This window comes from Patagioenas fasciata, chromosome 7 (assembly GCF_037038585.1).
Source record: "Patagioenas fasciata isolate bPatFas1 chromosome 7, bPatFas1.hap1, whole genome shotgun sequence".
Classification (NCBI taxonomy): domain Eukaryota; kingdom Metazoa; phylum Chordata; class Aves; order Columbiformes; family Columbidae; genus Patagioenas; species Patagioenas fasciata.
This window is the reverse complement of record NC_092526.1, coordinates 32134763-32155939: the sequence shown is the minus strand read 5'-3', so window position 1 is coordinate 32155939 and position 21177 is coordinate 32134763. Positions and strand designations below refer to the sequence as shown.

General features: G+C 42.5%; 1 protein-coding gene across 6 annotated transcripts in view; it reads left to right on the top strand.

Moving 5' to 3' along the window:
* Nucleotides 1-21177, top strand: part of ERBB4 (erb-b2 receptor tyrosine kinase 4) — a 616649-nt gene that overhangs the window by 321090 nt on the left and 274382 nt on the right. For all 6 annotated transcript variants that reach the window (XM_071811269.1, XM_071811273.1, XM_071811270.1 and 3 more), the window contains exon 3: nucleotides 4781-4967. In XM_071811269.1, coding sequence (XP_071667370.1) covers nucleotides 4781-4967 — 187 coding nt within the window. The remainder of the gene's footprint in view (nucleotides 1-4780; nucleotides 4968-21177) is intronic.

Below are 21177 nucleotides of genomic sequence, written 5' to 3'. Positions count from 1 at the left end.
TCCTGCAGTTGTGTTTATTAGCACTTTCGAAATGAGATCAAAGCAGACTTGAAGCATATATAGCTTTTATGGAAAAGGGCAAAATTAACCTAAAAAATAATTAATTGGGGCTCCGACTCCTGTACTGGGGACACGTGTCCGGTCAGATGAAGCTGCAGGGACTTTACTGGAATCAGGTTCAGTGACTGGACAAATAACGTATCTGCAGCTGAAATAAAACCTCCCAAACCAGCTCTCTTCAGTGCCTTAGCCACAGTCTAACCTTCCCCAATAGATGTTAAGAACATGTGATAGTGTTTATGAGATACATCAGCTTCCCTAATCGTTCATTGATCTGTTGTTCTAGACAGAATGATGAAGTTTACGCTGTTATTTTGCTCCGTTTCACTCAGATTCGTTTGATTCGAGTCGAAGGATGATTTGAGATGGCAAGGAACAATCTTGCCTTTTACTCCCAGCTGACAGGATAATTCTGGCTTTGCTCTTGTAAGCTTCAGATGCTTTACCCCTGCTCAGCTAATACTAGTTGTAATTAAGGGAATGGGTTGTCTAGAGCTCATTTTTACAGTTCATCACCTGAAAAAGAACCTCCGAAAATAACACATTATTTTTGGCATCATTTTGGGACCCCATTTTTCTGTTCACTCCAGCATGGCTGAGGGGAGCAGTGGCCGCCATGTTGTGGAGGCCTCTGAGGTGCAGCAGCCACCCAGGGCAGGGCGGCACAAGGAGTTTCAGGATGTACAACCTTCTCTGAGTCTGTTGTCATTGAGCAGTAACGTGCTTTTAGGTTTAAAAACAAAAAATTGACTGTGTCAGGAAAAGTAGAGGCTGGCAGGAAGCTGGTTTGTAGGCTGGCATGCCTGTTTTTGGAATACAGGACAGTGCTGGGCCTTAGGGACAGCACAAATACTGATCTCTCACTCGAACATGAAAATAGATGAAGAACTTTTCTCTGGTAAATATATCAGACTTGGATCCTGTGGCTTGGCATGTTTCTAAAGCAGCTCATGATGCTTTAGATTTATAAAAGATTAATAAGATTAATACTTTTTTTATTTTTGTCTTCTCCCATTCCTTTCCTGCTAGAAGCATTCTCTTGTTATTTCAGGATCTGACACCTAACAGGCCCCGCCAGGGGAGCAGACACCTTTGGCGCTTAAATCCTCAGAGGTGTCTCCTCATCTGCTTTTGAACAACCAGGCACCTCCTCAGGGACCTCAATGAAGAGTGTCCCTTGGCGACAGGGAGCTGGGTTGTTCCAGTGCATTTGTTGTTCAAATCTACACACTTGTTCCTGCTGCTGTACCAGATAGCTTTGGGGAGCCAAAATGCATTTGCCAAAGTAGGTGGAGTGCTCCAGTAACCTGAGTCTTCTGCTGCCTCACTCAGTTGCTTCTTCACATAACAGGTCAGGTCTCAAGAGCTGGAAAGGTGACAAGGAAAGGCAAGAACACACTGGCCAGGAATTCCCAGTCACAGTAACGCTGTAATGGGGACAGGAGGGAGTCCTGTAAAGCCACAGTGGTTAGTGAGCAAGACTGGAGGTTGCCTGAGTTCATTTGGTTTTCCCCATTGGAAATTTGCAGCTTTAAGTCTACTGGCAATTAATCCGCCTCTTTCTATTCCAGTTGTAGGTTGTGAAACAAAATGTAGTTGTTTGAGTCCTTATCTCCTTTTTCCTTTCCTGAGGGATGGACTCACGAGAAATGTTTTTTTGCAAGGACCTCCAGCTCTAGCAGGAGAATCAAACTAGGAGGTGGCACTCAGACTAGCACTGCTGTGAGTCACTTCACCTTCTTGGTGGAACACAGGTTAATGCTGAAGGATAAGCAGCTCAAACAGAGCATTAGGATACCTGAGGTTATACCCAAGTTCAGGATACCTGAACAGGAGGGTTTTCAGCCTTGTATGCAAAGGATGAGAAGTTCAAATCACACCTAACCTTGGCAGAAGTTGCAGAGGAGGGGATCAGGCTGGTTGATCCTGTCTGGTGTGAGGATTTGTGAGTCTGCATGGAAGCCAACAGGCTCCAAGCCAGCAGGTGTCCATTTTCACTAAGAATCATGTCAAAACTTGCAGTGACTGGCAAAGTGACAGTGTTGGCTGGGAGCGGCCAAAAGCTGAGCTGTGGGCTGCACTCTCAGTACTTTTTTTCAAGCTGGACCAGTCAGACAACACACTATCCTGCAAAACATGTTATTGCTCTGCCTTTTTCATTCAAATTTGAATTAAAAAAAACCGAACAAAACCAAACCCAAATTGATACAACAGGCCACTAGATTTGGTCAGTCAGAACATTGCTATGTTCTAGGAAATTAGAAACCCTTTGGTTATTTTCATAATTTTGTTTTGCAGAGATTAACATGACAGTTTCTCCAGCAAATAAATAGATGTTGCAATATGGTGGAAGCCATAGGACTGGAAAAAGACCCTTGGTTTGTCAAAATACTTTCTGTAATTTCTCATTACAGTCAGATAAACCAAACAAAGTAAGTACAGGGCTTCTGGGGTAGTTAACAGATACCAACAACAAAACTTTGCCCTTTTCTCTCTCTCTCTTATTTTTTTTTTCTTTTTAAACTTTGGGTTGGAGATTTGCTGCTAGGGGTGTGTGTGCTTAATTTCAGTGCCATGCTGAATTAAGGTCCTTTCAGATGAACTTGCTGTTTGTCAGTAAATAAGATATTGTCTAAAAATAGAAAATGTGGTTATAAGTGACAAAAATTGGTAGGGAGGACTTGCTTAGATGCAGTTTTGGAATTGCTTTTAGATTTTTTCAACTCAATTCCAAGTTAAACATCCCTTTAAATGAATTGGAGCAATTACAGTATCCCTAGAATATCAGTGGAGAAAATGAAGCTATGAGTATAATTTTAGTATTTCCTAAATTCTGAAGAAAGGCTAAAAAAGCCAGTTTAAGGAAATTTTTGCATACAGTGAAAACCGTATTCCTGACCAAACTGGCTAAGCTGAAATGTCTGAAAGCAAAGAGCTATGATGAAAGTGCTGGAAAGCTTCTGATTATAATGGAATCAGTGTCCCAGGGTATAATGCAGCTCTACATTTAATATTGAGCTACTGAACCGTACTTCTCAGCCCAGCTCAACTCACTGGGTTCTCATCAAAGTCCTGTAATGACACTGTACTCTGTTTAGATGCCAAGCAAGTCTTGAAATAGCTCCAGAGTTTTTTCAGCAGCTTCAGCTGAGAACAGACATTTGACTTTAGGAGTTTGTGGCATACAAATCCTTCTGTATGGATACTGCCACACTTGTTAATAATCTTATGAACTTTTATAAACCTAATTAAAAGGCTCTTGCACACTTACGTATGAAAGCAAAGCAAAAGCCTGTCCTTTGGGCTGCAAATCAATGTTGCCATTCTTTATTAATGATACATACACAACAAATTTAATTTGATGCCTGCTATTGTTTGCCTGTTTGTTTTTATTATGATATTGACTGCAGTCCCCATCATTTTAGTTATAGACTGTGCACGTTACTCTAAGCAGAATTTTTTTCCTTCTGTGTATTGTTTAAGGTATTGACTTTGCCAAAGGGAAGAAAAAAGTGCATGCAGCCACTTAAGCACACAAGTAGTTATATCAATTTCTGTCCATTAAATATACATACACACATAAATATACATGCACACAGTGGTTGCAGGCTGCTGCAGGCATGGAAGTAGGTGAGATTTGAAAACTGTATTTGAGAGACCCTTTTCAATGTAAATATTCTGTTTCTGGAAGCAGCTCTGGGCAGGAGGTTCCCTCAGCCTGTGTGGGGATATTGGGGCTCTACATGAGTGTTGAAATTACACTCTCCAAAGGCATTTGCAGATTTCTAGGCCATTTATTTAAATTCCTTAGAATGAACATTGTTTTCTAAAAGACCATACTTTAAGGTCTTTTTTTCTTTCTAAAAACATCTTAGTTCTGTTAATATTTTGGACTTCGAAAAATTGTTTCTAGTTATTGGGTTTTGGAGTGTTTTTTCCTTTACAACCCAGGCAGTCAGTTCCTGAATATGAGCAGGAAGGTTATTGAGTAGTTCACCTAAAACAAACAAAGGTGTCAGCCAACCAAAAGGTGCAGCGATCATTTTGCTAAAGGTTTTGATACCGGTTTTGATCAAAGCTCTGGGATATAGAGCATGTGTGGTTCCGGCCCTTCCCAGTGAAACTTGAAGTTGAGTATTTCCAAGCATTCAGTGATTGATTTCATTTAGAAGTATAAAAGTAGGTGTTAACACAGATGTGCTTTGTCTTTATTTACCCTTCCAAACCTGCCACCCCATTTCTGCCATCCGTTCTGGTTCAATGGTGAGCTCTTCTGGAGGTGTCTCTCTCACACCATGTTGTGTCTCACCCTGGAAGATTCTGTACAGCAGTCTTATCTGAACCGTGGCATTGCCCCAGGGATTCTGCCTGTGTCCTGCAGAGGCCTGGGATCTGCTCTCAGCTTTGGCTTGTGCAAAGTCATCCTTTCATGCGTCTTTAATACTTCACTGTGAATTTCTGTTCAATTTTAATAAAACTGATACAAATGGCTACCTTTTTGTTTTCTACGTTTCAAACAAGTATCTCTAATAAACTCAGTTGAGATAGGAATGTGCTTAAAATCAGTAAGTTGAAACAGAATTTGTTTTCCAAAGTGTTGGTGTGGTTTTTTTTTTCCCTTGGTACCAGCATCTCATATTAAATCATCCACTCTAGAAGAAATTCAGAACAGTTAAAAATGGACTGTTTCTAATGTGTTTGTTTCATTTTTGTCTTTCAGTCTATCCGAGAAGTCACAGGCTATGTTTTGGTGGCTTTGAATCAATTTGAATATCTGCCATTGGAGAACCTGCGCATCGTTCGTGGGACCAAACTCTATGAAGAGCGATATGCTTTGGCAATATTTCTTAACTACAGAAAGGATGGTAACTTTGGACTCAGGGAACTTGGCTTGAAGAACTTGACGGGTAAGTGAAACTTGCATATGTGATGGATTAGTCACAAGAAAAAAAAATGAGCTTGTTGAATATTTGCCCCAATGCCTTCGGTCACCTGCATTCTGCAAATCATGGAGGTACCATGAGAGACTGGCAGTTGTATGTTGTTTGAGAGTTTTATCAGTATCTCTTTCTTTTTTTGGTGAACATCTGTACTTTTCTCAGAACTGATCAAAGGCTGTCTATGGAAGACATGCCCAGAGCCTATTTGAAACAAAAATAGTTGTTGAAAGAGTAGATGAACTTTTTTCTTAGTTTTGATATCGTGAGCATGTTGTTTTCCTAGTGATCCTTGCTTATTGAATGTGTGTTGCTTCAGGTGTTGTGTATTTTCTACCACGTTAGTTTAGTATTATCATCCTGCTGCTGGCTGTCACCATTGCTGCTGCACTCGGGGTGGGGGAAAGGAAGAGGGTGGGAAGGAGAGACTGTATCTTTGGTGTATTTAATTTTAGGACTCCCTTTTCTAAGCAAAAATAATGCTTGGTATATAGTGAGAAAAGTGTGTATGTTCTTGAGACACAAATGTAAGCCAAGTCCATGGGTTTGTGTTAATCTGTAAATTCAAGGCTGGATCATGATGTGGGGTAGATGAACATTTCATTTCTCCCAGCTGGGAATCTACAGTCAGTGGTTTGAGAGATTAAAAGTTGGCTAAATATCACTGGACTGTAACTTAATAAAGTGCAGGCAGTGAAAAATTCTTTTTAGGGAGTTCACTGGAAGTATTTTATTTATACCTGATTCCTCATCAGCTATGATCATTTCTATCTTAAGCTTTGGTGATTGTGAAATGCCTGTATTTCTGCTAGTGGCTAAACGTTGACTGAAAATCACTGACCTGAGCTGAATGTGGAGTTCGAATGTGAGTACAGAGAGGTGGGAGCACTCTTCACTCTCTGCTTTCTGTGGGTCACAGTACTCAGAGCTGCACACAAGCGCTTACGGCTCCCTGTTGTTCCAGCCTCGCGGGGTTGTACAGCTAAACTTTCACATACAGGAGGGAAAAGGAAGCTTGAAATATTTTACAAAATAAAACAGTTTGGGTTGACTTTTTCTGGTCATATTTTTAACCTTTTTTTTTTTTTTTTTTTTTTTTTTTTTTTTACTGGGACAATCATGCTGAGATCAGAGTACTTCCCAAGGTCTCTAAATCCCTGCCATCTACTACTCTTCTGTCTATCACTGTCAGAACCCAGTCTACTCCTTCTGTTCCCGTATTTTTTCCCGTCTTCCTACTTTAGCATGTTCATTGTGACTTTCTTTTGTCCACATAATACCAAGCCATAGCACTGGGTAATACTTGTACTGTCTGATTCTTTGTCTACTTTTTCTTGTCTGTGGGTCTCAAAATGCTTTGTAAAAGACACTAGGCTGGGTGAAACTGAAACAGAGAGGTGGTGTGAGGCCAAGCCCAGAGGAAGATGGGAACCCTTTCCTTTTGAATCTCAGGTGGTGATTCTGCCAGGAGGAAATGGTTGTACTTTCAAGTACTTATTTAGCTGTGGCTTTGCTGCTCGGTAAGGTAAAAAACCTTATCTTGTAGGCTATAGCTCAAGATTTTCCTCTTGAACCAGCTGCCCTGTGGCAACAGGAGGTTCCTCTGACTCCACAGCTTCTTTCTGGAAGCTGCTTTTATGTGATAGGCACAGCACCAAAACAAGTGGCATAAGAAATCCTGCCTTAGCTCAGCCTCTGAATCTTTACTAACATGAGATCACCACAGCCATTCCATCTGATTTAGGTGTTTACAAAGGCCTCCAATGGGAATATTTGGCTCAAAATGCATTGGGAGAAAAGTGCCGTAATAACACTAGCTTGTCTCCACTGAGTACTTAAAATAGCTTCTGGGTGCTGAATGTGAGCCAGTGTGTGCTTCAAAATACTCTTAATATTTTCTAGATAGAGTGTGCCAGGGCCTCATGAGTCTCTTCAGCAGCTGTTCTTTGACTATTTTGTATACTGGTTAAGATGCACCTGGCTATTTTAACCTACAACTTGCTTCTTGTTGCAAATGCTTTCCTTGGAGCGTATTAATTTATTTCCCTAATACATCCTTAGCATTACTAGCTGCATAAACTAACAGGTGGATGTGGAAGTCAGTGATGTTGCAAGGCTGCGATAGATCACCTGTCTGAATCTGTCTTGTGTTGACCAACTGCTCCATATTTACAGCAGAAACAAACAGGGATTTGTTATTAAATTTAAGGTGAAGCAGCCCCTGTGAGTTTACATCCTTCTAGTCCACTGCAGATTTCAAGAGATTGGCTTTGAATGGTGCAACTCTTCCACTTGAGTAAAATATAAACATAACTCTTGCCTTGCATGTGAAGAACTGTCTTTCCAGGGCTTATGCCTTGTTCAAAGAAGGTTGGGAAGTTCTGTTCTTATTTGTGCAGTGTTAGATGATGGGTTCCTGGGGGCATTTCTGCCCAATACTGCATGATACACAAACACTGCTCCCTGTGTTAAATAAATGAAGAAGCTGCTCTCACATGCAGGTTATCCTCAGACTTAACCGAAGACAGGGTTTCAGCCTCCTGTGCAGTACCATTGCATTATTTTCAGTGTGTTGTTAACAGCTGTGGTTTTATTGCCAGATATGCCTATCAAGTTTTCATATTTAAATGTAGCTTTAAATGCTTGAATTTCCTTGCTTGCACTATAAAAAAAATGGCAGCATAAAGGCAGTAAGTTTTATCTCACACAGAAAACATGATCCAGTTCTCAGTCATGGTGTCTGTCAAACCATAAGGGAGTTGCGTGCAGTGCAGGCCAGGACTGTGTCCTAAAATTCATGTGATACTTGCAAAAAAATCTTGCCTATAATAATCCTTTGCTCACTTGTTATAAAAACTTCATCAATTGTTCCACAAAAGCATCAAAAACAGACATTGAACTAATAAAGTAGATTCTGTCATGTCAGCTGGACTCATCTCAGCTTGCAGATTCAGCTGCCAAGTAGCCTTAGAGTAGAAAGGAAGGTTTGACATACTGAACGTACTATTCAGCCTGAGATTAGCAGAATAACTGATGCTGAGGCAGAAAATATGCCACCTTTTTCCTTTCATTGCCTATGAGCTAGTGCAAATCATTCCTGTCTTCCCCAGGTAGCCAGGCAGTCAACCTTAACTTATCCAATGAAAAGGCATAATCATTGTTCACACTTTGAGTACTCCAAATATAGAGAATACCTGATGGCTGTGTTTCATTACAGCATTTATCTTCATGAGTGGGGAAAGAGGGATAACTCACAAGTGCCAAAACCACTTATGAAATATCCCATATTTTCTTCTGAGTGAAGATGAATAAGAGAGATCTACAGCGAATGGTACATCTTCGAGCAGTGATAACCTCATCTTCCGTATTGGCCTTGGGGACAGAGGCTCCCCACATGTCTGTGCAACCCTTGAATTCCTTTAATATATTAGGATTAAAAGGATTTAGCAGTTATTAGTTCAGTAACACAAAAAGCAACAACATCTGTAGTTTCTTATTTGCTTGTTTTTCCGGAATGCAGATAAATGGTAAATTAAAATAACTGAAGTTCAAGTGACAATTGCATATTGTAGCTGAAAATATTTGGTTAGTGTTAGCCAGAGGAAGGAGATCTACTTTGATGGGCAGGAGAATCAGAGGAGAAGGACTGTTTTCAAGTGTGTAGAAAGTGATCAATTTTAAATTTCCCCTTCTACAGATTTTTGTCATAGGTTTGATTTTTTTAAGTTTTGATTAAATTTGTTTTTACTTGTTCTGTAAAACAAAATTCTAAAGTCCTCCGATCATTTCTTTAACATTTTCAACATTCTTTTTTCCCCTAGAAGAAATAAAAACTGCTAGGGGGTGCTTGGGTAGGGGAATGGGATCTTTGATGAAAAAGGTTGGTTTTCTAACAGTTGCTTGTGTTTTGGGGTTTTGTTTGTATGTTGTTGGTTTTTTGTTTGTTTTTAACAAGGACTCTTCGCTTACTGTAATTATACTGCAGCTCATCCAGGGAAGGGAAGGGCATGAGAGGAGTCAGATTTTCTTTCAGCTTTGTTCGCTGTGCATGTGACCTACAGCTCTCTTGGAAATCTTATTTGGATGTCTGCAAAGGGTCTGAGGTCTTTCAGCGCTGTGTGACTTCACATTTTCGTGGCAGGGATTAAGGCCACGCCCTTTTTATTGCCTTGATCACAAAGCCCTCAGCCTATGTCATCAAGACCTTTCCTTGGACATCATGTAAGTCACTGCTGGGTTCACGATGTTTAGAGATGCGAATGCCTGTGTGCGACACCGGGTCTGAGTGGATGAGACTGGGCCGTGCCGATTGTGGCACATTCCTTAATCACTGCGGCTTTGTTATTAGCGAGGGGAGCAGGGAAGAAAGCAATATGTAACTTGCCTTAGGCTTCCTATGCAACAGGTGGGCAAGGCAGCACATCTCTAACCTTGGCGAGGTGTTGCTAGGATACATGGAGAAATGAGGAATTTGTTTAAAAAATCCCTTTGGGTACCCTGTGTGTGTGCAGAGCTGCTGCAGGAGTTCCCTGCCCTGTAGAAGAAAATGCAGGGGCTCTGTGACTGCCCTGGCTTCTTTCCCTGTATCCTTAGAGCTGCACTGACCACAGAGGCATTCGTATCCCAGCACATCTTTGCTGACTGGTGGGTAGGAGAAAAGGGAGGAAAACCTCGAGCATGGCTGTGCTTCCCTTGGGAAAGGAGGGCTCTTCTGTGAGGTGGCACAGACCTTGGGCACGGTGCAGGACCTGCCCTGGCTTCCCCTTGCTCACCTCATGCCTGTGGAGAGAAGGGCCAAGACTTGCGGCTGCCCCTGTGCTCATAAATGCAAGTGTGCCTGCTAGCATATTGCTGTCTCCTCACACCCAGGACACTGTTAGACTGTTTCCTGGAAAAAAAAATTGCCTTATTCCAGCTACTGCTCTCCTCAGACATCGTAGGCGTGATTTGACAGCCAGGAACATCCAGAGACCAATCTCTGCTGGCAGTCGGTGCACAGCCACCCTGTGCTGAGCACAGATGCCATTACCAGTGCCTATCCAACCCTGCCAGTTGGCATCAGCGCCTGGGAACGCTTCCAGGCACTCCTGGGCTCACGGCTGCAGATGAGGCCCCGAGGAATCCCAGATAAGGGACCTGCAGGCTGAGGAGCAACTGCCTTGAGCTAGAAGAAAATTGCTCACAGGTGGTATCAAGGCAAATAGGTATATTGTATAGGGCCAGAAATAAAAAAAGATTTTGAGCCCCATGAGATGAATATTTATGAGTTTATTATGATCAGTAACAAGAGTGGCACATTGTTTTTTAAATTTCACTAAGGCTAGGATTTTGCACAGGCTTTGGATATGCTTTTGTCATGCTAAATGGTATAACTAATGTCTGGGATTCTTTGCAACTTGTTGATCGACAATTTGTGCTTAATTTCAAAGCACTTTACTGTTCTCAGTTCTGTCTCTAGTGTTAGAAATGCACAACCTTGTTTAGAATTATTATGACAAGAGATTAAACTAAAAGCTCATAATAATAATGATGTCTTGGTAAATGTTCTTAACTGGAAATTCAAAGCATCCCGCAGAAAGTTGTTTGCTGGTGTCCCCCTGCCCTCCAATATTTTCATGTGAGCTACAAAATGCATGTAGTGGATTTCAAATTGTCCAAACCAGTTTATTGACAGTAATACACAGAATGTTTGATGTAAGTCTCCAGTATCACGCAGCAGGATAGCTTCACATCATGCAACTTCTATAAGAAAACAGGGCTTGAAATCATGGGGAGGAGAAACTAGGCCAAATCCTTAGCTGGTGTAAATTGTCTTACTTGCTTTGATTTCCTAATGAACTGAAATTTAAATTGCCCTTTACTTTCTTCAGTGGATAATTTAATTCACGCTCTAATTTATAAGTTGACTAGTGCCAAACTCCTACTTAAGCCCTTTTAGGGATGTTGTGCTGAGGGTGCTCTGTGAGGATTAATACCAGCTGATGATAGCTGACTCAAGGCATGTCTGCACCGTGTAGCAGGGCTGTGTACAGGGACCCTTGAGCTAGCATTGAGCAGAACTAGCTTCAGAAATAGTGTTTATCACACCACTTGGGTCCTTTGCTTGGGCTAAATAACCCAGCAAGCTGGACATGGCAGATTGCTCCTGTGTAACTATGGTCTCTGCAAACAGGAACACATTTTCCTGGGCTTTCAGAGTCTTGATTGTATGGCTGCTGGGTAAAAAAGGGGAGTGGACTGGGAGGAAGGACTGAGGTCAAGAGTAGATAGACAAAATCCTTCCCAGCCCTGTGGTGTAACCTATGCCTCTGCTGCTTTCTGTGGTGAATCACCACTTCTACAACAGAGCCAATAATGCTTACCTACTTTAATTAGGCTTGTTTTGAGAGTTTGGTATGAAAATGCTGCTCGGGGAGGATCTGGTGTGATGTGGAATTTAACACTGACAAATGTTAGTTTGAATGTCAGTATAAAATATATCCAGATATGCTGCCATTGTCACCTGACAATGCCATGTAAAATAATAATACAATTTGTTCACTTTTTCTTGACAGTTTCTTCTTTCCACCTCCCTGCAATAGTTGTCTCTATGTGTGCATTTTTCAATTATGAAGTAAGAAATTCTCCGTGTTCTGGAGGTGTGAAACACCCTTTAGCTTTTGAGAAATATGGGCAATCAAGATAAATCCAGTAATACTGAAGCCTTCTAGTAATGGAGTAGCTTTGCCTGACTTCAGTGACTCAAGAGCTTTAGCAGCACAGGGATTTCTCTGGCCACACGCTTCACAGGGAGTTAAACACGTGAACCAAGTAATCCTTCCATTTCAATCATGTGGGTCAGGAATGGGTGGCATTCCAAAACATCCAACTTTGGCAGACAGATCTGTGTTGAGCTACACTATAACTTAAGTAAAATGCAATAGGCATTACAAGTGAGAAAGAAATAATGCTGTTTGTAGCAATAGCAGTGCTGAAAAAATATATCCCAGCTCCCCACCTGTTAGGAGAGGGAAGAAAGAGCTGGGTTGTTCTCCACAGGCCAAGGTCTGGTCTTGACTAGGTATTTTAGAGATTAAAATCCTTGTTACTCCAGTAGTACATCTTCTTCATTTAGGGTGAATGAAAGCAGCATTAATGTCAGTGGGTTGTTTTTTTTTTTTCTCTCTCTCTTTTTTTTTTTTTTTTTTTTAATTTTACCTCTTTCTATCTACAGTCTTCTGAATTCATTGATTTTCTTATTTCCTTCTGTCAGGATACAGCTGACAAGGAATTTGGTGCTTCTGTAAAATAGTGTCTTGTGCTACATGGCGAATGAAACCTATCAGCACTCTCTAGCAAAAGGCAGGTTACCGAGCAAGGTAATTTCAGTTGCCACGGGGCGGTGGGCTCTCTCCATCGCTCACGACAGGGATATGAGCTGTGAGCGGCTGGTGGGGCAGAGGGACCAGCCTCCAGCAGTGGGGGGTGCTGACGTCTAGGGCCCAAAATGGCATGAAACTCTGGGGATCAGGTGTCAAGTTTGGCTCCTTTACTTAAAGATCAGCAAAGCTCAGCAAAGACATTTCAGTAGCTTCGCAGCCTGTATCTGCAAGGCAGCATACGCTTACAGACCTGGATTTAAACCCAAACCCTAGAGTGAGCTTTTCTTGCCCAGCCTATAGGAGTAAGGGCTTAGGACACCAGCCACTGCAAACACAAAAGTCCTACTGAGTTCAAAGAAGGGTGGATCAAACTCCTAGTTATACACAGTGGAAATAATCGGTGTTCTTAGGATATTTTCATGCCTGTTCATTTTCATGTCATTTGCGGCTGAGGGAAATTCCCTAGAAACTCTCTGTGGAGGGACTGGAGAGGCAATGAACCCAAAAGTGTTTCATTCACTACCTCTAGCTCCAAGGAAGCCCCTGCAGACAGAGGGGGCAGAGAAGCCCTGTCAAAGACTTGGCACAGGGGCAGGACTGTCACATAGCCTTCACTGCCTGCAGGCTGATAGAGGCAAGTGCTCCCACCTTCCACTTGGGCAGCTCCATCCCAGGCTGCTTGTTCCTTGCCTGCACACAAACCTGTTTCTTGCAGCCCTGCAAGTCTCAGCCTGGCCAACGCTGGGACTAATCTCGTCAAAACCAACACAGGGTGGTTTTAACTTGGATGGGTCTGCAGCAGCCTCGAGATGTGTGGCAGTGCATGGCCAAGAGTGAGCACCAGTTCATGAAGAGTTTATCTGAAACTGAGTTTGATCACACAAGTTTTGTATGTTGGGATGTGAAAGGGAAACGCTGCTGTTATGAGGATGCATTGTTTTAGTCTGTGAAAGAAGTTCCAACAGATTGAACCTTTCTGCAGCTTGACAGGTCCTGCCTGTAGTTTCCAAGGTGAGGAAAACTCTTTTGTTAGCTTAGCCACATTGAATACTGATTCTGAATTTGCACACAGATAACAGCAGTTCCTGATGAGGAGCAAGGAATTTACCATCAGGAGCTTTCCTTATGTATCTCTGAGAAGTAAAAGGGACTGACAATTACAGTTGTCTCCAGAGATGCTTCCTGGCCTGGCTCATTTGCTGTCTGCGCCCAGCCCCACGAGAGTGGATGTGATGACAGAGATGAGTGCAAGGGCAGCAGTTCAGGGCAACTGAGTGTGTGGTGACCGTGAGTGTGCTTTGTAAACACTGAAACACACAGCCACCTGCCCTGCATCTCTGCAAACCGCTGAGACAAACACAGAGATGGGCAAGAAAAGGCAACCTTGAGGGGAACATAATAATAGAAATGCAGACCTGTACAAGAAGGGAAATCATCATGTGAACAGAGGTAAGAAAGTGGGAAACATGCAAGTATGTGCCTCACAATCTAATGTTGAAGCAGAAGGACTCACCTTGAACTGTGACTGCGTTACAGACGAAGGAGCAGACAGGCTGGAGTTCGTCTTGATACAGAACTGCTGGAGTTCTCTGGAACTCAAGACTCCCCGGTCAGTCCCACCTAGCTTCTCAAGAGCCACTTTCCATATAAAATGAACATTGATTGTTCTGAAGTGACAGCGAGAGGCTATCGGAGCAGGAGGCAGATAATGCATGTGGACATAGAGCTGTTCGTGAGCTGTAGGAGCCTTTTGTGCATCACTAGGACCGTGCCTGCGGGCATGGAGGGGGGGAACAAAGGTATCAGATGAGGAAAACAGGCTGGAGGCCTTTTTCTTTGATGTCTGGAAATCGCTCAAGGGGCTGTCTTCTCTGAAAGCCCTTTGCCTTCCTTTTTTTTTTTTTTTCTCCCCACCCCATCGGTGAAACTTTCATAGATGTGCTTTTATTTCTTTAAGGCTTAAAAGTGAGAGGGCATCCATCTAGCCAGCCATCATACACCACCATGTTTGTGCTGGAGTTTCCACGGGAGCTGCCTTCTGCTTCTGCCCATCATAAACAGCATAGCCACGTGCTTTGGGTTTGAAACTGCGGATACTCCCAACTTGGGGGCACAGAGGAAGGGCAGCATCACAGACGACTGTCTACTGAGCCGGAGAGAGGAGATTGTGGTGGTGTGTTTTAAGTGGTCAGCTGGGCACAAGTTCAGATTGATGCTAAAGGCTGTGAAAACTTTGGGAGCTGGTTTCATCACAATGAAGGGACTGTAGAGTCAGTCAGCTTTGAAAATGGCTCTGGGGCACAGGTACCTGAGGGCAGGATGCAGAAGTTGGATTTTACATGGAGAGGTTCTAGGTGTTCTTGCCAAGACTATTGCACATGATGAGAGAAGCTCATCTGCTCCAGTGTCCTGTGTGTAGACTTCGGTTAGAGCTAGTAGCAGATATTTTGAGCACTTTTTAAAAATTGAAAAATGTCTGATAGATAAGTTTTCTGTGAGACAGGAGTAGTTTAAACAACAAGGGGGAAGTGCTGAAATTGTTAGGTACTATCTTTCATTTAAAAATGAAAGTGGATGGCTTATGATATTAAACAGCTTTTTATGCTTTGTTCTATAAATTAACTCACATTTTCAAACAATAACAACAACAAAAATTGTGTTAATTGAACAATAATAATTGAATCTGTTTTAGACTGGATTTTCTTTTCCATCAGACTTCAGCTCACTGTAGTATCTGTTTTTGGCTTGTTTACCTGGTCTAGGAAATGCAATGTTTTCCAAAACTTTTGGAGGGTTCAAAAGTTGTTTTCTGCTCATATTTCATTACAGTATCAGTCATAAGATACTTCTTTTGTTGTAAGAGTGAGTCCAATGCAAAACAGATACACAGAGCAAGTTGTAAATGAATCAGGTCAGCTCCTGGTTTTAGTGCAGGTCTATCAAGATGGTTTGACATGAGCAACCTGCTTCTTGGCAGGGTCAACTGTCTTTTTTTGGGAGCTGCCTGCTGCTGTGTCTGAACTTAACCCAATATGCCAGCTACAGACTGCTGTGGATGTCCCTAGAGCTGGCAGCAAACACTTCTGAGGTTACACCAGATACATAGCCCTAACTTCTGCACCTCTGCTAATTTTTAAGTGATATGACTAACTCTGGGATTCAAGTATGTCTCTCTCTGGTTCTGTTGCACCTGAATTAGTAGCAAACTTTGTGGTGAGCTTTAAGTCATGACTGAGTTCACTCCCTGGTTTGAGGGCTCAGTCTGGATCCTACTGAAATTACTTTTTACTAGCTTTGTATGGGAAGCAAAGTGGATATATAGCCCAGGAGATGTGTTTCTCTTCTCTGGTGGAATCAACTGAGTTTCACTTCCATGAAATAATAATTATTATTATCTTCCCCTAATACCTGAATTCTTTACAAGTCTCAGCCAATTAAGATCCATTATCCTGAGCACAGTGTTGCAAACACCAATAAAAATGTAATACAGAAAAGGGGCAAACTTTAATAATGACAAAAAGGTTGTATTACAGAAAAAGTTAAGGCACAGGCAAGGAAGAAAAAGGCAAAGCTCCCTGTCCCACATATGGTTGATGGGGAAGCTGAGGTACTCACAGCTTGCTGAGTGTGTCTGAGGTTATGTAAGAAAAGGCTGTGGAAGAAGCCCACAGAGTTGATTGCCAATTTTCCTGCATGTTTGATTGATAGTTATGACCTACATTCTGGGAAAGTCAGACATCGACCAGCATGGGCAGGATGTCTGAAGACTGGCGTGTCATAGTGTTGGTGCTCTCTGCCATCCTCACTAGGACTGAGCAGGAATTGTGTTTTGTTTGGAGATGGTGATTCTATGCTCCCTATATTTTTTTTCTCAAGAAGTAAGCACACTGCTGACTCTTTTTACAGACCAAAGTGCTGTTTCTTAATTTCTTTAACAGATGTATGCTACCCTTCATTTAGAAGGCAAAGCCCTGCCACTACAAATGCAGCCAGGCAGCTTGGGCTCGTGCTGATGGCTCGTGCCATCGGTGCGGCTCTTTGAGTCCCAGCTTGGGGCTGTGTGTGGGAAGCAGCAAAGGTGGTCGAAGGTAGAAAGGATTATTTGTTTTTTTAAACACTCCAAGTACAAGATGAACTGGGCAGATTAGGACTTGAGTCTCTTTTTTCTTTTGCCTACATAGGGTGAGTAGGAGTTCTGAAATGATGTTGTGACTACACGGCTGTGGTTTTCTTTGCTCATGTTGGGTTAACTATTACTTGTGGCAGCCGTGCTTCTGGCGGTCACAGTTAAGTGCTAATACAGGCCAGTTCAGGAGTGTGCTGTAGTGCTGCTGTCAGGTGAAGGTGACTGTCATTCAGCAATGGCTCGACTCAGAAACTCTTCTGCTTTAGAGAGTGCTGATCTTTAAGTGGGATTTGATGTCTTAAAAGGAGGCACCTAGCTAAAACACTCATAGGGTAAGGCTGCAAGGGCAGCATCCTTCTTGGTGTGTGTCAGAAGAGCTGAGCAGGGTATTTTAATGGCTGTAAATGCATAATGGATTGATCCCATGGGCTGTGCAGTTATCCCTGCATGAGCTCGGTAAATCTCACTACAGCCCCCATTTCATCCAGGAGCAAGACTTCTGGATCTTCAGAGCTGAGTGGTTTTGATTTAATATTCAGAAGCATTCAGCTTCCCAAATAAAGATAATAGTTTTACTAATTGAGAGATTTATTAATATCTTAACATGGCTGTAGGTTTAGCCTTTTATTCCTCCTTTTCTAAAAAAAAAAATTGAAGTTTGGAAAAGTAATCAAAGCTCTGCTGAGCAAATATAACTATACTTGATGGGTTGAATGAGCTGTGACCTCTACTGACCTCATTCTGCTCCATTTCCCCTTCAGGCTGGTTGCAGTGGCTGGAAGTAAACATTAATCTGTTAATTTAGCCTCTGGTATAAATAGAAAAAACATATAATTGTAATCACTATTTTGTCAGTGGGCCTATCCAACCTTACTGCTTGGCTTCTGAGGAAGAAGTGGCAGTGCTGCCTGTGTACTTCTCTGCTCGGAGGACTGTCCACCCTGCGGTATTTGGATGGGGCAGATTATTGCTTGCTTGTCACAGCAGGAGGGCCAAATAGGGCATGGCCTTCCTGGGCATATATCCTTCAACAGCCTCTTTTGCTAACTCTTTGTTCTTGTATCCTTCTCTGGAGATAGCTGCCCTCCATCTTATTTTTCTTTGAGTTTTTCTGGAAAGAGATAAAGTTTGCCTGTATCAAGACAGGTTGTGATAGGTGACCTTCCTGTACCAGTCCTAGGAAAGAAAATATGGGGCATGGAAATAATGTCCTGGCATTGAGGAAAGGAGGGTTGAAAGGGACTACCTACAGCCTGGTTGAGTTCAGAGAAGCATTATGGTATATGTAATCCTTTTACAGCCTTCTCAATGGCCAGACGTGGATTTAAGGAGGGGAGGAGGGAACTGGGCAAATGGAGCTGCAGCTTTCTTCTTGATTCCCAAGCACTGGGATGGTGATTTTGTGTGCTACAGGGCACACAAACAGCTGTGTGGCTGTGGGGGCTCTTCTGGTTGGTGTTGTGTCTCCTGGTGAGCACCGGGTTACAGTGAGGTGGTGGGTTGTTTACTCATGCCTTACAGGGCCATTTCAAAATTCTTTTGTTCCTGTCTGTTGTTGGGATCCAAACCAAGTCAAGATCTTTCCATGAGCACCATGAGGAAGCTGCCTTGTTTCTTCCGAGTTCGCATGGCATAGCCTCAGAAGATGGAAGCTGTGCTGTTAGCAGCATCTCAGAGGCTACTGGAGGGGACTTCTGGCTCTCTCCTGGTATATTAGCATGTGACTGGTGATTATGCACTTTGGCATTGCATAGTGGTGACTTCACTGGCCCAGCAATGGGACATTTATGATACAAGGTTCTTACAGCTGGTTTCACATCCATCTTCTGTGCGATCTGATTCAGAGACTCAGGTTAACCTGTGCAGATATACAAGGGTTGCTTTCCTCTGCACTTTGTTATATGGGCAATTAGTGTCATCATCTAGGGTTTAAAGATAGCTCACAAAGAAAACTTACTTGGGTTTAACTAGAATTGCTCCTTAACACAACTTGTTAAATTGAAACAAACCCCACACAAGTGTTCTTTTAAATCCATTTACAAGTGCCTTGTATTGATTTAGCCTGCTTCAGTAACGCAGATGAGCTAAACTGATGTCTATGCACTAACTTAAGTGCATTCACTTGGGATTTCATACTTACTGATCTGACTTGATTTCAAAACTGATTTTAGTTAAACCAATGTAAGCCTTGTGTGAAGAATAGGCCTTTCTTATTTGTCACTACTGCTTTGATCAAGAGCAATGTGGCAACTTAGGGGAAAAGTAAATGCAGCTGAAGGGGAAAGGTGACTCTTACCCTGCTGACTGTAATGCTGGGGTATTCTACTAACTTTGTCCCTAATTTTCTCCCTGAAGTGGTACTAGCATTGCCCAAATACCTTAGTAGCAGCCTGCCTTCTGCAAGGCAGCTGTTTGAAGAAGACTGTTTATTTAACACTTTTACTCCCAAGTACACTGTTACCTAGTATCTGGAGAAAGGAAAAGTATCAAAAGGCTTACAGACCTTCTCTACTGTCCTGCCTAATGCCCCTCAAGCCAAACAAAAACAGTTAAGGGCCCTTAAGCAAAGGTTTCTTTTGCTCTTCAGACAGTGTCTTTCAGCTTTGGCTGAGCTCGCTGTCTCTTTGTGCTATATAACAGAGTTTCTTCAACCATCAAGCCAACAGGCTCTTTTTATCTCAGCAACCAAGATCTAATCTTAAGTGCCCAAACTAACAGTTGTGACCAGTTCTCTGTTCTGCTGACAGTGTGGAAAGGAATTGAAACCTAACCCATCACTTTCCTGAGCTGGCCACTGGGCCTGCAGCATGGGCCATAGTTTCCATTCAATCCTCTATGAAGATAGGATATGGAAGGTGATTACAGGTGTGTGAGTTACACAGGTTCCTTAGTCACTTGTTCATAAATTACCACTCAACAGTTGAGCTGTGATAACTGGTGATGTACATGCTTTTCGTGCTCCAGATGACTTACAGGAATATGTTTTAGCTTATTTTTGCTTAGGATTACCAGACCTATTAACAAGGTTTAGATGGTGGGATAGTGTTATATGGCAACACCCCAGTCTCCCGAAACTACTCTGAATAAACACTGAAATTTCTCTTACCTGTTGAGGAAAGTGTTACTGCATAGGCCTTTCTAAAGTAAGGGCTGTGTTCATGTTTTAAGTAATGGGTTTGTAAGTAAATGTAAACTTTTGTAAACTTTAATCTATAGACTAGAGCTACTTTTTTATAGAATACAAGGGTCATCAGCTTACAGATGACTTGTCTTTAAGCAGCACTTCCCAGCCATGAATCAGAAACCCATAGAAGAAGAGTGAAAAAAAATAGCCCCTGCTTTAAATATTGTGGTGTGACTGAGGCAGGAGACCAGCAGTGGATCCAGAGAAGTGGATAAAGCAAACGCAGGGAGACAGAGCAGCTTCTTGGGGGGATTATCAGTTCTACACATCACATAGCAGCAAAGTTTCACTTCTATACGAGGGCAAAGAAGGTTTGAGGGAAGGATTTGAAAGAGGTCAATGAGATAACTTGCTAGATGTCCACATCTTTGAGATACAGCACAGAGAAAGAACAAAAGATGTTTGAAAACGTATCTTGTGTTTGATGAAAGGTAGCGTGATGAGCTTATTGAAGATGGGAGAATACATAGTGTATGAGATAATGATAGGCTCAGGAAGATCCTGAAAGTGAATAAAATTTGCTTTTTTTTGATGTGATGAGGAGGCATGAAATGCAGGGGAGAGAAAAAAAAAAAGGCGTGTTTAGAGTGGTGAGCTAGAGAAGTAGTCACACAGTGGAATTTGGAAGAAAACAAGAGGTGAGATGCTGTTGTCAAGACATGAGAAGAGCCTGGACAGGAGCTCTAGATTCAATGATAGACAAAGAAGACCATGTTAGAAAGAGAGAACAGAGGTAGTGCCAGCTGTGTCTCACAGATTGAGAGCCTGGAGAAGAGGTGACAGGAGAAAGGGCCCCACATTGCTTGGGCAGTCGGCAGCACTGGCCACAGGGGCTGGGGCTGAGCATGAGGGGAGAGCATGCACAGGAGAGGAGGTGCAGAGTTTGTTCTCTGTGACAAGCATTTGTGGAGTACCTAGCCTAGCACTTAGAAAGGTACTGTCTAGCTCCAATCCACGATCACCGTCTCCAGGTTATCACAACATGCTAAATACCTGCCGGGAGGTTTTGTGAGGAACACTGGACGCTGAGCAGTTGGGGAGGATTGTCCAGCCTCACCTGCTATCAGAGCCTGTGCTTTCTTATGCCAACAAACTGTCATACTCACAGCTGTCACCAGGAAACAAATACTGGCTTTTGCAGTGCAGACCCATTTCTGATGGGAAACATGTATCCCAGAAGGGGGAGTTTCAATAAATGTGCAAGGAAGCTGCAGTGGTTGAAGTTTATGTTGTGTTTTTCTTGTTATCACACTTCGTGTATTATCTAAAGAGATTTCTGAGTGAGGTGGTAAAACAGGGCTTCTTTAATTATACATCACCCAGCAAACTGATAAGGCAAACAAAGCAGGCAACCAAGTAACACAGGCATGAGCCACTTCACAGTAATAATGTAGCAAGACCAATAGGGGAGTAATTCACAGCTCCCTAAGAAATTTTCTCAGTTCAGAGGGGGTGAAATAACAAGCAGCTATTGACTGTTTTCCTTTCATTTTTTTCCACCTGTCTGTG